Below are 15,864 nucleotides of genomic sequence, written 5' to 3'. Positions count from 1 at the left end.
ATGTCTTGAAGGGAATTTATAAAGAAATGATTATTAAAACTTGTTCGTAAACAGCGATAAAGGACGTACTCCGTGCGCGCTAGATCCATCTCTACTCGCTATTGGCCAGGCTAACACTTTCAGGTTCGTTAGAACAGATCAGATGATATCAGATGCAATTATACAACGTAAATAAATGTACTTAATTTCAGGGTTTTTTTATGTCAATTCTTTAATTAATGTTGGCTGCATCAGGTTAAACTTAATAACAGTTCTCGATTCATAGCACTTTTTTAAGAACCAATTAAAAACCAATTATGGTGAAAACGAGAGGACCACATCTTGTCAAAAAGGAAGTAGTTACATGAGGAGCACAATTTCAAAATAGATCATTTTGCGTCACATTCTAAATACGGCAATCTGATGTTTAAAATTTTCCAACGTTTTTATCTTTAGGTCAAAAGGGCTGCTAAGGTAGAAGAAACAAAATTTAGATTATCTAACACTTTCGCTGAATTAATCTTGAGAAAAACAAGGTTAAAAAGAAGTCTAATCGCACGAAGCCTCATTTGTTACAATAGGAGACGTAAGCAATCGTTGAAAGCATACTTAACGCCACTTTCTCACGGATAGTTATATTTATTTGTCACAAATGATGGCGTGAGTGTGGATAATGATGCGTAGATTTGAATATTAATGTTCTAGACAAAAAAAAATCAAGATAAAGAAAGAAGGTAGAAAACATCAAACACAAGAACAGCACCAATGACTTCTTATCTACATTGTAAGAAAAGTAGAAAAAATAGTATGCGAAACTATGTTGGCTAAACTTCAAAATGTAGTGGAGGTAGTTATTATTACTTTATAACTGGATCCTGAAAAAGTCCATAATTGGAAGTTAGGCCTCGAAAAGAAGAAAACGATGCTTACAACTCATGACATTTGCTTCTTTCGTCAAATAAAATATTTGCATAATAAACACAATGTTGTAGTGGCAAATTCGACTAAACCTTAGCATCAGATTAAAGATAAAAACCTGGTTACCAAAATATCTTAGTACTGCCGCCCCGATAAGAATTCCAGTTTCACTCACAGCAGATGGAAAAATAAGCATAAAAAAATTCAAGTCTGCGAAACTGTGTCAGCTAAACTTCAAAAGGTAATGGAGGTAGTTATAAACACTCGATCATTGGAAATTGGCCCCTATAAAGAAGAAAACGATCATTACAGTTCACGGTGCATAATATTAAAAGATTGCATCATATTATAACTTTGAACAACAACAAACATATGAAACATATGAGTGAACTGCGGTTATGAGACGTATATAAGAACGATCCTTCGCAGTAAAGCACTATTTGAGCAATAGTGGAAATCAGACCTGAAAAAAATTTCAGGCCTGTACGGGATTCGAACCACTGACCTCTGCGATACTAGTGCAGCGCTCTACCAATTGAGCTAACAAGCCAACTGGGAGCAGGCCATCAAATTTATATCGATTTATACCAGTTTATATCGAATTAATTTGATGGCCTGCTCCCAGTTGGCTTGTTAGCTCAATTGGTAGAGCGCTGCACTAGTATCGCAGAGGTCAGTGGTTCGAATCCCGTACAGGCCTGAAATTTTTTTCAGGTCTGATTTCCACTATTGCTCAAATAGTGCTTTACTGCGAAGGATCGTTCTTATATACGTCTCATAACCGCAGTTCACTCATATGTTTCATATGTTTGTTGTTGTTCGATTTATCATCTACGGGTTTATATCGAATTAATTTGATGGCCTGCTCCCAGTTGGCTTGTTAGCTCAATTGGTAGAGCGCTGCACTAGTATCGCAGAGGTCAGTGGTTCGAATCCCGTACAGGCCTGAAATTTTTTTCAGGTCTGATTTCCACTATTGCTCAAATAGTGCTTTACTGCGAAGGATCGTTCTTATATACATATTATAACTTTTTAAAATTTAACTCAAAATTGTTCCTCTTCCACGAGCTTAAAAGCCCTCTTGGTCCTAAGATGCAGGTGGTGGAAAAACTAGATGCAAAGACAAAATTTTAGATCTTTCCCTGGAATATTAGACAAGAAAAGAAAATTATTTCAGGAACAGCCAATTATTAAATGCGACACGGAAGTCTGTGAGATACCCGTTTCACTTTTTTACTTTCGAACCACGTCGCTCAAAATTATTTTCTTGATTCGACGAGGAACTGAACCTATAAAGGATGTCCTTGACGTGTTTCCATTCTATGCGTGCCTATTTTATAAATGGCACCCTATCAGAAAACGAACATCAGGAAGTAATTAAACATCAATATGCAGAACGATAGACACGATATCAAGTTTCCGGTCAATTATTTCAACTAATTGGTCGTTTGGATGAGAACTTTCAATGATAGTGTGTGAATGCCAACACCTTGTTTAAAAAAAAAAAAAATTGTTCCGCTGAAAAAGGAACTTAACCTACATATAAATCCAATAGGATTTTACATCTAAAATATAATTGAAGACCGTTTGTTTATTCAGTCGCAGTTTGTTACACACTGCATCCATTTATAAATCATTGCGATCATGTTAAGCAGAATTCCCATTTTCGTCTACTGTCCCTTATTTTGGCACTAGGAGTTGGTCAATTTTAATTTCACAGAAAGACAGTTATCGCTAAATCAAAAAAATATACGAGGCAGGAGAAAAAAAAGAAACAATAAATAAACCATAGGTCGCGATAATCGTCTTTAAAAAAAAATTCCAATAGGTTTATCTGGCGAGCCAAGGTCATAGAAATAAAGCCTCTATTATGTAAATACCGACCCGCTAATCAAGTGTGGAATCAAGCACAGCAATAGAATAAAGAGAAAATCAGCTATTATTGCTGTTAAGTCTTGGGCTTTAACGACTGGTAGATTTAAACTAAAACAATTCCATTCATTGGTTAATCGCGAGGTCATCTAAATAATCTATTGCAAAGGATTAAAGGTAAATTTTCAGATATTCTCCCTTTTTTTTACACACGCTAAATCAGTACAGGAGATCATGATAGCCCAAGCGTCACCCTTAACGTTACAAGTTGTAAATATGGATGCCAGCAAAGAAGCTTTGAGCCTTAATTTTCAGTTTATCCGGTTAAGCCTGCTGATAATTCGATCTTATTACCTTAAAATCAGTAAATCAAACTTTGTTTTCTTTACCAGCGAAAAAGAGCATTACTTTCTTTTACACTGAAGATGACCTTGGAGGTTGACTTACCCTTCACTCCTTGTCTGATTCTTTCGTCGTAATTTTTCAAAATAGTTTCCACAATCTTGGCTGAGTTTTCGTAAGCCTCGAAAGGCTTGTCATCACTGAAAAAAGAACTAAAACAATATCGAAAGGACTAAATCAGCCGGGCTGCCAGTTATTCTTGGTTAATTTTGAGAATGGGTATGACAAGGTCAAGTGCAATTCTTACCCAGGACAAAATGCATAATCTTTAGGTGAATTTGCATCCCGGATCCTGTATGTAACTTACTGTATAGTTTTCAAGTTGTAGCTCAGTGATAGAGCGTTATATAACGAAATTACAGGGTTTAGGGTTTGATTTCTGATGGGGAATCAGAATTTTTCTATGTCCCACGCTCGTTACAAGACGAATGATATCTCGTTCATTCCACGACAGAGTTCAAATTAACAATTTTCTTCAGAAATCTTTAGGTCTTGTATGATATATTTACGAATCAAAATATATATCTTCTTCAAGCTTTATCCTTTTAGTTTAATTCCTCAAAGTTTCTTTCTTGGCCCGACTTAGGCGGCGGCATGTATTTGGTACATTCCTACCCAAGCTGAAAGATTAGCCCTGACCTCTTGGGTGACAGCCATTCAACGGATCGCATTACATTTTTTGTCATTTTTTAGCCCGAACTCTTTGAAAGCTGGACGAGCCACCTATGGCGGGCCAAGAAAGAAACTTTGACAAATTAAAAGATGTCATATATTTTGGGCTGTAAATATGTCATACAAGACCTTTTTAAAGGCCTTTAAATGGGTCGTTACAGCTGTTCAGCGGTTCGCATTGCAATTTTGACAAAATAGCCCAAACTATTTTAAACCTGGACTTGCCGCTTATGGCGGGCCAAGATAGAGAATAGGAGGAATGAAAACACAAAGATAAGGCTTTAAGATGATGTACATTATGATTTGTAAGTATATATGGCAGAATTTTTTATAGACCACTAAAGTTTACCTTTATTTTACCGCCGCGAAAGAGACGCGAAGTACTTTATTTCAACGGGTCACTATTCAGACTCAAACGTAACAACATAACACGAAATTAATAATTTCTAAGAGATAAAAGGACCATCTGTTAGCACACAAAATTTAAGTTTGTGGCAGAAAAGAACGTCTCTTCACTGAACCCCACTATATCATAAAGACTTACTGCAGATTCTGAAAATTAAATAAAGAAATACTAACAGTTTTCAAAGGGACAGCTAACGAAAGACCAGAACATTAGGAACATTATAAGAATGCTTTAATTTTTTTGTGAGTAAGAAAATTACAACAACCAAATAGCAAAGTTTTAGCGGCTTCCCTTCTCAGTTAAATGAATATAGACGCTAAGCGATTTTTATACGAAAATTGGGCAATGAAAAAGCTTCGCGAAAACAAACTAGGATGGTGCAGAATAACCAACCAGGCAGTTAATAGGACTGAAATAAAAATTGCAGTCAATAAATGTATGCTATCAAAATTTGTAAATTCCCTTACTACCTTCTGCTTTTTTGAAAAGAGAAATGATGATCCGATCCGCTATGTCTATTTCAAAGACACAGAGTACTTTTAAGCCCATTCAGGAGGAATGATAAATATTTCGAAACTTATATTTCTGTGCACATCCAACTTAGTAGAAACCTCTTCTACAGAGACGAAAAAAATACTTCTTTTAAAAAAGAAAATGTTTTTTGGGGTGTGTGTTTCTCTCATTTGGATTGTCTGACAAAGAGAGCCAGAAACAAAAAAAAAAACGGTATAGAGAAAGGCGGAAAAAAGGGAAAGGATAGCACTGAAGCGAAGGATCAGAATTTTGCAAAAAAAAAAAAAACCAATGTCTGTCCACATTGTTTCCACAAACATTTGTAATCTACACCAGGCTATTTTCAAGCATCAATCAAACTCAGCGCTAAGATCTATAACTGTAGAGGTAATAAACAACAACAATTTCTTACCGCGACTCAGTCGACTCTAAGGATAACCTTTGCCAAAAAATAAAAATGCATCAACTGGCCATCCCCCTCCATTCAAGCGATATTTACATTGACAGTGTCCCGCGTAGAAGTTTGATTAGATCCAATGTTCTCTTCTGGCGATAGGCAATTTCTACCACGCGAACATCAAGTCGCCTACCTACCGCGTTTACCTTGATTTTCAAAACATTTGTGTTTGTGTCACGAATAGCCGAGCAACATTCCCACTAAAAAACTAAAAATATTGTTTTTAATTTTTTCTCGAAGAAGTTTGGACCACGTGTGCTAAATGCATTGAGAGAGAAAGAGTTAGAGCACAGTCGCCCACGATAGCATAGATAATGTATAGTCTGGAGTAGAATAGCGTCAAAGTGCCTTTCAATTTGATGTTCTAACAAAATTTCTCATCAAAGACAAGTGTGCGGGGGATAAACTCTTACTACCAGAAACTTCTAAAATGGACGATGTGGTGCCATTTCAAAAGATCACGTAAATAACAAACTACCCCGTGAGATTCCCCGCTGGTATATGAGCCAAAGTCGTATTACTAAATGTTAGTTCGATTTTCTGTTTTCGCTATAGAATCCTCTTATATTTGAAAACAGTTGTAGGGACCATTATCACAACGAACTTATATTAGAATACGAGTAAATTTAGACACTACGTCAAAGACTTCCCACCAGCTTTTTTCTTTACTTCTAAAAACATCCAGTGGAGCAGGAGAAGCTTAAATGAAGGCACGTTCGAAATATTAATTTTTTTCCACAGAGGTAATTTTTTAGGAAAAGTAATTTCAGAGCATTGTGCTATCGTTAACGAGATCTATATTGATTGTTCTAGCAGACTGCTCCTCAAATAGAACCTTAAAATCAATAATATTAAATTTCAAACCACACAGTATCTAACAACTATAGAAGCACCTAAGGCATATTTTGTCATCCTACAAAGTTCTGTTTATTGCGCGCGTTGTTTCAGGCGAGAATGCGTTTTTTTAACTCGAAACAATTACCGATGTTCGTATGCTGAAAGCATTGTATTTACTCCAAGTTTTAGAACAACTTAGTTGGTTTTTCTCCAATGGTATAGGTTGCGCGGAAATTTCGCACATGGTTTTTCCTCAAGGATAACATTTCCTTTCGATGACTCTTCGATGTCACCAGCCATTTTGATAAATGCACTATTTATATAAAATACGATTTTAAGTAAGAAGAATAGAACAATGAAGCGTACTTTTAAATTTATTTCAAGCAGTATTCGTGCGAAACAAGTTCATATCCTTTTGATCTTAGCGCCGCACAAGAAATGAAATTTTGAAATTCTTGATATATGAAGATGTCCATGTTAGTTAACGTATATCTACAAACAATGATTGCAAATGATTATTGATACCGAAAAACCTATACAAGAGGCGAGGGCTTGCTTTGGATTGATTCAAAACAAGTTTTTTCGTTTTCGAGCATCAGATTATTTAGATTTAGGTTTCAACATGATCAGAAAACGTCGGGAACTTTAGCATCGCAGCCGAGAATAACTATCATGAGCGACATAAAAAAACTCCTTAGCATAATCTTATCTTCATCAAAGTTAGGAGGAATATGGAAAAAGAAATTTTCAGGAGTCTTTGAGTTGTGCTCAAACATAGCTTGTTTCCGCTTTCCTCAAATCAGATGTGTTTTCAAAATCCAGTCTTCTTCGCGAATATGTTTGCAATTTTAACGATTATTTTTGCAAGAAAATAATTACTTGGAGAAAATCAAAGTCAAAGTTGTTAGTGGCTCCTTTGTTATTGTGTATATCAATAATAATTAAAGATAAAAATTAACCTTCAGCATTCCAAAAACTGGAAACCAAAGTAGTTTTTACATCCGCGTTTACTTACAAAACATTCAAAATTTAAAACTTTGGTTAGAAAAGAGTGACTCCTTTATTCTTTCAAAAATAATAATTAATAAAATCTGTTGTACTCAAGGCAAATTTTTTATCAGATCATTTTGCTACCTATGCCTATCAAAAAATCCTCGAGACATTGCACATTGTGATATGCGTTACGTGAGACCCTACGGTGTTGCGGGCATAAAACATTAATCTCGTTTATTTCCATTAAAGCGAGGTCAATTTGCATCGCCCAATACTGTACCTCGGAGCTAAAAGAAGAACCCTTGAAGGTTTTGCACAGAAAATCAACTTCAACAGCCTAAATATTTGTTGGAAAACGTACTAGAGGATTAATCCTTCAAAACTTTTACCAACCTTTAATCAATCAACCTGAATTCGAGGCTGGTTTTTCAGCCATATTCCATAAATCGGTACCAATGCAGTGTGTTTGAAGAGTAAACGTAATGCTTTTTCCTACCAGTGTTTCATTTGTGTTTTAATTAACCACAGACTGAACTCTCTGTTACTGAACGATGAGCACTGCTTTTTGAACCACAAGGCACGATAGCATCGCAGTTCTCAAAGATAGATACGGTTTCGACATCTCTATTTTGAATCACTAACGCGGGTGATTAAGTAACAGTCCTATCATCGTATTATGCAAATGACGTTAAGATTACACGGCTTCATAAAAGTCTGTTGAGAAATGTCTCAAATGAATTACACTAAGAAAGCAAATTGCGACAGTTTTTCATGGTGTCTGCACTTTAATTAATTTTACTGTAGCTTTCAATGTCTCGTAGTAACCTACATATAATACATTAAAATATGTAGAAACAAAGAAAAAGGACACTGAAAGTCAAGAGAGAGAAGCTGTGTCGGATAAAGTACGCCATCAGAACAGAAGCTAATTTTCGAGAAATAATTTTCGCAAATAAATCTAAGAATTCATGAGGCGATGTTGACTGTTTTAGCTAGTCCATTACTAAGGGTTTTCCTGCATATTTAAGCTCAAAGCAAACACGGCATTAATGGTGTATGTTTGATAACTTTCATCTAAAGAGCTTTTTATCACAGGACCTTCGTAACTGTGTGAAATGAAGCTGGTGGCGGCTAATTAAAGTATCTCAATACACATAGACAAAGACCAAATATTAAATTCAATTATGAAATTCCAAGCTACCTGTTATGGATTATTGCAAATTCTTTTTCAAAATAACAATATAGTAGGCTTTCCATCTTTAACTTGATTTACTCGTAATAGAAAGAAAGGTTAAAAATTCAGATTGCCAAATGTACTACTCTGAGAAGATAGGATATCAGGTCTGCGGTTTTTCTCATTATCTTTTCCTAATTACACGGCCAACTTTCAACAGTGATCGTAGTATTCTCTAATTGTTCTTTTCCATTCGAAACCAAAACAAACAAATGTAAGACCTATAAGTGCAAAACAACTTGCGAAAGCATTTTCAGCTCTCAAGGGTGCGAAACCCATCCACATTATTAATATGGCAGCTACTCAGGATGCACGTTTCCTTGGGACTAAGTAGGCAACTTAAGCACCGGTCGTTTTTGAGGCAACGGCAACTTTAGCGACCGAAAGAGCCTGGGAAGAGAACAACGTCGTTCCCGCCAAAATATAAACGTTAAGCAGCTAGACGAGGTTTGCGGCGGCGACGTCGGTAGCAAACTCTGTTCGCTTTTAAGATAAGCTGTGTGAGAGCATGTCATCCTTCAGTGAGATGAGAAATCTGCTTCTTTTTTTGTACGATAGTAAAATCATCAGTGACGAAGAATTTTTGACCTTGTACGAAAGTTACAGTTCCAAGAATCCAGAATTCCCTTACAGCTCATACCCTGAGTTTGATTTCGACCAGATGGATGAATCAGAGTGTTTAGCGGAGTTCAGAGTGCGAAAACAGGACATAACGTTATTGGCAAATGTCCTTCAATTACCAGGCACTATCCGCTGTCCACAAAGAACAACGTGTCACCGAACTGAAGGGCTTTGTATGCTTCTGAAGCGCTTCTCGTATCCATGTCGCTATTCAGACATGATTCATCGTTTCGCAAGACCAGTTCCTGAGATAAGTATGATTACCAATACAATGATGGATCATATTTTTTTGAGCCATGGTCATCGTATTTCACAATGGAATTTTGATATATTGAGTCCGCCAATGCTACAGGAGTATGCAGATGTTATTCATGCAAAAGGTGCACCTCTCAGCAACTGCTTTGGGTTTATTGATGGAACAGTCAGACCAATTTCTCGCCCAGGCCAACACCAAAGAATAGTGTACAATGGCCATAACGTGTACATTCCCTCAAGTTTCAGTCCGTCGCTCTACCAAATGGACTCATTGGAAATATGTATGGGCCTGTCGGTAAGTTATGTTCACTGGGATGCCATGAATATAAGCTGCCACATAAGGTTTCTTTAATTTATTAATTTTATTTATCCCTTTTTGTATGCAGAGGGGAGAAAACATGATGCAAGCATGTTGGTAGATTCCAATCTTCTCCAGGAATTGGAAAGGAATGCATTTTCCCCAACTGGCCAACCCATGAGTGTTTATGGTGATCCCGCCTATCCGCTGCGAATACACCTACAGGCCCCATTTCGCCATGGTGTCCTAACACCGATGATGGAACAATTCAATTTTGACATGAGTTCTGTTAGAGTAACGGTGGAGTGGCTCTTTGGTGACATCATCAACGACTTCAAGTTTTTGGATTTTAAGAAAAACCTGAAAATTGGAATGAGTAGTGTGGGAAAAATGTATCTTGTATGTGCACTTCTTAATAATGCTGTTACCTGCCTATATGGAAACAAAACCTCAGAGTTTTTTGGTCTAGACCCCCCTTCATTGCAGTATTATTTTAGATAAATTCTCTCAAATAAACCGAGCAGAAATGAAGGCCATTTTAATTAAACACAAATTCATTAAGTACTTGAATTCTTCTTGGTGGTCAACAATGCAGAAGTGATCAAACTTGTAACAATAATAATGAATGAACTTGGTTTTTTTTTCGAATTCACAAAACGCAAGTAAATAATAAGACATCAATTTCAACAAATACCTGTCTTTTTTCTGAAACAAATAAACACTGACTTTACATGTTCATACTTAGGGAAAATGTCATTCCTTCTTCTCAAGAAGCTTTTCAATAACCGACAGAATGGCTTGATTTGTTTGTTGTTGTTGCTGTAAGACAGTCACCATCACTCGCTGATTCTGCTCTTGCTCTAGTCTTCTTAGATCCAGCTCTTGTTGTCGTAATTCTCGCTCAGTCTAGACTTTCTCTTGCATGAATTCAACTAGTGGTTCGGTGCGAGCACTTCTCCGTTGGCGCTTCGGTTTCTCCACGCATTCGTCGCCATTCTCTGTTGACTTTCGCTTTTTCGTTTCGCTGTATCGCTCTAAAGCTTTCTGCCTTATGTCCTCTGCCTTGCTTTTATCTTCTTTTTGCTTTCTTGACTGAGCATCACCAACTTTGTTTAAGCTTTCTTCTTTCCCGACGAGTTCTTCTAGCAAAACATCTATTTCAGACATATCGTCCACGGATATTCCACTTGCAGTTTCTTCTTGATGCATCTTAGCCTTATACTTCTTCTGGAGAAGAACCCATCGGTCTCTTACTGCCCTCTTGTCTTTGAGATGAAAACAGAGTGTCTTCACTTGATTTAACTTTTCTGTGATCGATTCCCACCTTTCTCCCCTGGCAACACTTCCTTTTTTGAATGAAAACAAATCGCTCGCCAGGATTTCTCGAAGCAAAATAACATCATGATCTTCAGTCCACTCCATAGCTCTAAAAGCAAAATACGACAATTCATCTATTTGAACGATGGTCGAGGAAAAATGTAAACTTGTTAAGATAAACATAAAAATATTTTCCGTTGAAATGTCTTCGAAAGACTCAAAGTTAAGCTTACTTTGCCTTTCCATCGGAGGCGGGCGCCGACATCTTTTGCTCAAAGCTACGAGAAATGAAAATGTCCGTGTGTTTATCTATATTTGAGTATACAGTTTGAACAACATGAAAGAAAATAATTCTAAAAAGGTAACAAGAGCAAAATAAAATGTTACAACAAGTTTGAGCCAAGCTAGTGAGGGAAAAATACTCGCATTCTGGATACAACGCCATAATGAAGGTTCTCACGTTCGCGCGAAACGAAGGCGACTTGACAGACAACTCCAGAACGCCTACCGGAACAAAAAGTCACTTCCGGTCACCGTCGCCGTCGCAAAATAGCCTGGTGCTTAAGTTCTCTAGTGCATCTTGTCGCGCACTTTGAAATACGAGATCCAATTTTCTTTTCCCATTCTTAGGCTCAGGCACTTGAAGTTTACTAAGGAGTGGATGATTTGGCAAGAACACATATGAAAGTCACGGTGTTTTTTGAAATTCTGCATCGACATCGGCAGAGTTATCTCAACACTTCTCATTTGAAAATGTTTCTTAGCTAAAGTATAAAGTAACGAATGTTGCCTTGTCAGGTGCATTCACACGAAAAAAGGAATTGACCATTTTATACGTTCTTCCCAAACAATCTCCCTCTACTTTTTAGAATAATTCTGTCATATCATTTTATCTACAAGTGTAAGCTCTTCATATTCTTTCATTTATTGTGTCGAGGGAAATTTGTCCCCAACAACTTCATATATAATGCTTTCAGCAACACCAATTTACAGCAAGATTAATTAAATTTACGTTTCAAATTGAATGACCGAGACTGCAAAATCTAAAGGTGAATGCAATTAATACTATAAAACCAGGAACGTATAAGTAATGGAACAGAAGGCAACAATTTTTATTTTTTTCCATCTTTCTTTCCGTCTTTTTTTAATGATCGTTACTCCTTTAGAAAGCTTACTCGCAAGCACTGTACTTTTCCATGAACTATAGGTTTGATCAAACAACTGACTTACCGGAATTGACTCTTGTACCCGCCTTGTAACTTACATTGTGATTTACATATTTACTGGGATGAAGTTGAATGCAGAACTTTAAGAAGTATATTTGTTTCTAACTATTTGATTTCGGTTTGGTTTTATTAACATTTTTTATTTCATTGGTTACCATTCTGTTTGATGAACAGCGGTTTTCGTGAAATTTGAGAAAGATGATGATGGCACCGTTGGACTCCCCTCCATTTTTTTAATGCACGTCATCATCAAAACTAGACATTTCATATATTCGTTGTGTTTGATTTATCATCTTACGGGTTTATGTCGGACTAATTTGATGGCCTGCTCCCAGTTGGCTTGTTAGCTCAATTGGTAGAGCGCTGCACTAGTATCGCAGGGGTCAGTGGTTCAAATCCCGTAGAGGCCTGAGTTTTTTCAGGTCTGATTTTCACTGTTGCTTAAATAGTGCTCTTTATTGCGAGGATCGTGCACAAATACATTTCAGTGTCGCCACAGGATAAAACACTTTTTTTTACCTTGGAATCGCAATGATACGTTAGTAAACAAAACAAATTTAATGTTGAAAAAGACGAGGTCACAAACCGTGATTTAGCTCTTTTACCAGCAACACAGAGGCGTCTATGCCATTTTCATGCACGCCCTTAGTAGCTCTAAACCGTTTTTTTCCCGATACCTTCTCTTACTAACTTTATATCTTTCTTTATCTCCGGAATTAAGCAATGCTTAGAGTTTAACCAAAGCACTGGGCCAAATAATAATTGGTTGATACTGAATACACAAAAACGCATTGCACTAAAGACAAGGCTGGTGTGACGAAGATAATTAAATGGATCGATAATTCAACGATGCTGCAAAGAAAATAAAATATGTAAAATCGAGAAGTGTTGAAAACAGGCTTCCCGATATGAACTTGAATTTGCTATCTAAGGTAGAAAACAGTTGCACCTTTAATAAGAACGCATACGAAATAGGTAAATAGCCACGGTTGCATATCATGCGAGAAAACGAAAACTCAAATATCATTGACATTAATTTACTGGTAGGGTTCAGTTCGAGTCGACGAGTTGAAGTTCATTACGGAGAAAAGTGAATGACAACACGTAAATCACGATCAGATTAGAAACTATTTTGTTTAAAAAAATATCTGAATCAAAGACTGCCTGATGATATTAATTATACATACAAATTAGCATGTGGAAGATTCTTATGTGCAACCAGTGTCATCTCTAAAAAAAGTTATAGAATGGAAAAATTCCTTAAAAATAATCACCCCAATTCTGGTGGCTTTTGGTGTTTCATAGTTTAGTAAGCACAGTCTTGGGAGAAAACGTTGATAAACGATATGAGTTTTCCATTAACCCCAGCTGAACAGCAAGAAATTAAAAGAAAATAAATTTGCAAGACAGAAGCTTGGCTCGACGTTTTTCATTACACGCACTTGATTCGTATTTACCCCTATTGCGACTTAACTAATAGCGCTAAAAGATATCTCTTGCGGATGCTATTTAAATCATTGTAATCATGGGAGAAGTTTCAAAGATCTGAACTTTTTCAAGGTTAATTTTCTTACCAACTTAATAAAAAGTGAAAAATTCTTCTCCACTTTTTTTTGGTCTTTTATTAGTACCTGACCTTTGCAATATTTTTCCTTATCGTCATTGATAAGACGTACAGAGTTTAATATGATCTATATTTACATTCTTGACTTTGTGTAAAAATTGTGGTACGATTTCAATCCTAAATTAGATTTTTTGATGATTTCATATTGCCAGCTGAGAAGGAAGTTCGCAGTTCAAGTACCACAGAACTCTCTCTAGCATGTTTCTTCTAGTTCCCTTTACATGACCAATAGCATTCCGTCACCTAGGTATCTGAGCTTTCAATTATCTGAGGTCAGTTTTTGCTGAATCATCACATTCTTTTAAAAATACGCTACGGCTGGGAACATTGAAAATGTTATTCGTAATATGTGACGAATTTAATCCAAAGTATAAAGCTTTGGTGTTTCGCCGACGAAATTGCTTCGGGCATGCAATAAATTCAGTTTGTGTAATTTTCAGAAGGTTTTAATCCATACATCGATTTGACAACACAGTTCAAGTACAATCAATAATGTTAATCTAAGAGATCAGTAATATGATGCAACCATGACGGCAAAGTTGTATTTCATTAGAAAATCTAAGGTTGCCATAATTCATCGCTAAGATTAATTACGGCAAAGTAAGTAGTTTCATGACCAAAAAAGTTTACCAGAGGAGGATAAAAGATGTTAAAAGTTTACGACGACTAATTTTACGCTTTCTTTTGCCTAGAGAAAAATACTGCGAATAACCTATTTTTTTTTTATGTCAAATTTGTGAAACCTGAAGGGAATGAGATTTTCAGAACATGTCGCTATCAGATCATGTCGCTATCATCAGTACAATGTAGCAAAGAAGACACTTAAACTCTCAATAACGAAGAGAATTGTTAAAGTAAGAACACTCTTCTTTTTTCTAGCAGAGAAAGAAATTAGTAGGAAAAAGATGAAGGCCGTTTTAGCCTTTTTTTTTTCATTCAGACCTGCCTGCTCCCTAATCAAAGCTCATCACGTAATTTAGCCATTTCGCGAAACTTCCCTTATTCCTTAAATCTCTCTTTTTCTCTCCTGATCAAAGTTACGAGATAACAATTTAACGCTAACTTAGATGCCCTCCATCAGATTCAAAATGATCAACCAAGTAGTCAAAGGCAATTTGATGCTTCCATCTCATTTATAATCGATTTAATCGCCACTCAAACTTGTAAAGGAAACGAACTGAATGAAACACCTAGCCTAAACATTAAACACATCTCCACTGCAGTGTTCGGATTTAATTACCTTTCAAACAGCACGGAGAACGAAGCTTGACGCTTCATATCACAGTTACGTAATGATTAAGGGAAGAAATGTGTACGAGTCAAACAATTTGATCAAGAATAATTTCCTGTGTTTTAATTTTCGTGCAATAACAAAACTAAGAAACCATTCGATCTGTGAGCCTATGTGCACGAGCCTGGGTCGATTTGTACCCAGGTCGAATCGCCGCAAAAGAATACTAAAAATCTAAATTTCACACAGACCTGAGTTTCCAGACTATATTCAAGGATGTGGCTTGCTTCGAGACTGACACAAGCCTACCTTTCTATAGACTAAAAAAAACAGTAACCATGGGCAATAAATATGACATGAGAAAGGAAAACAATGCAAAGTCGAGTAGGTCGAAAAAGTAGCACATAAGTTAAAATCAAACGTATTTAATTGAGTACAAACGGCCGGGTTTGCTTTAGGGACAGTTTTTGCATGAGAGCATTTTACAAACCTCCATCCTTCCGGCCGCGTCATCGACAAGGGTTACCCGGCAATGAGGGCTGACTCGGCTTTACAGCGCCTCTAAACATTTGATTGCTAAAGCATTACTCGTAAAGGTGATTCCACTCGGCTTAAGTAGTAACCCGAGGTCGTGTAAAGAGATTCTGAATTAAGTCTCGTTTCTCCGTGTATTGTTATCGTCATCAGCCATCAAAAATGTTTTTGATCCCACGAACCTTGCATTTTACGAAACGATCGATCATAATCATTTAGTAATTTCAGAGCCAAATACTTTTTAATTGAAAAAAAAGTTGTTGACGATCGAGCCAAGGGGAAATGTAAAACAAAATCTTAGGATTCTCTCAGTTTCAGGTTAAAAATTGAAATTAATACGGAATAGGAGGTTCTTAAATAAATAATACTAAATAAATAGGAATAATTTTCACGCGAAATCAAGGAGCAGAATTACAATTGCTAGAAATTTGGGACCATATGGCGGAGGCGATTCTCGTGTTACAAGCAAAATGGC

The 15,864-nt window shown here is 36.5% G+C and overlaps 2 protein-coding genes and 1 pseudogene across 3 annotated transcripts in view; 1 reads left to right on the top strand and 2 right to left on the bottom strand.

Annotated features, from left to right (window-relative positions):
• Positions 1 to 5,228, bottom strand: part of LOC111331360 (glycine receptor subunit alphaZ1) — a 47,464-nt gene extending 42,236 nt beyond the window's left edge. The window contains exon 1 of the mRNA XM_088734203.1: positions 5,175 to 5,228. The gene's annotated coding sequence lies outside the window, so the exon portion shown is untranslated. The remainder of the gene's footprint in view (positions 1 to 5,174) is intronic.
• Positions 5,229 to 8,402: 3,174 nt separating this feature from the next.
• LOC148723669 (uncharacterized) lies at positions 8,403 to 10,130 on the top strand (annotated as a pseudogene). Its single transcript, XR_015991418.1, has 2 exons — positions 8,403 to 9,454; positions 9,546 to 10,130. The product of XR_015991418.1 is annotated as an uncharacterized LOC148723669 (transcript).
• On the bottom strand, positions 9,980 to 11,388 carry LOC111331357 (uncharacterized). The gene is made up of 2 exons (XM_022936462.2): positions 11,008 to 11,388; positions 9,980 to 10,883 (listed from the first exon to the last, which is right to left on the bottom strand). Exons 1-2 carry the CDS (start codon positions 11,217 to 11,219, stop codon positions 10,364 to 10,366), a joined length of 732 nt encoding a protein of 243 aa, XP_022792197.2. The 5' UTR covers positions 11,220 to 11,388; the 3' UTR covers positions 9,980 to 10,363.
• Positions 11,389 to 15,864: the final 4,476 nt, after the last annotated feature.

This window comes from Stylophora pistillata, chromosome 9, assembly GCF_964205215.1.
Source record: "Stylophora pistillata chromosome 9, jaStyPist1.2, whole genome shotgun sequence".
NCBI classification, from domain to species: domain Eukaryota; kingdom Metazoa; phylum Cnidaria; class Anthozoa; order Scleractinia; family Pocilloporidae; genus Stylophora; species Stylophora pistillata.
The sequence above is the reverse complement of the archived record's forward strand: the minus strand, read 5'-3'. Positions and strand labels throughout refer to the sequence as shown.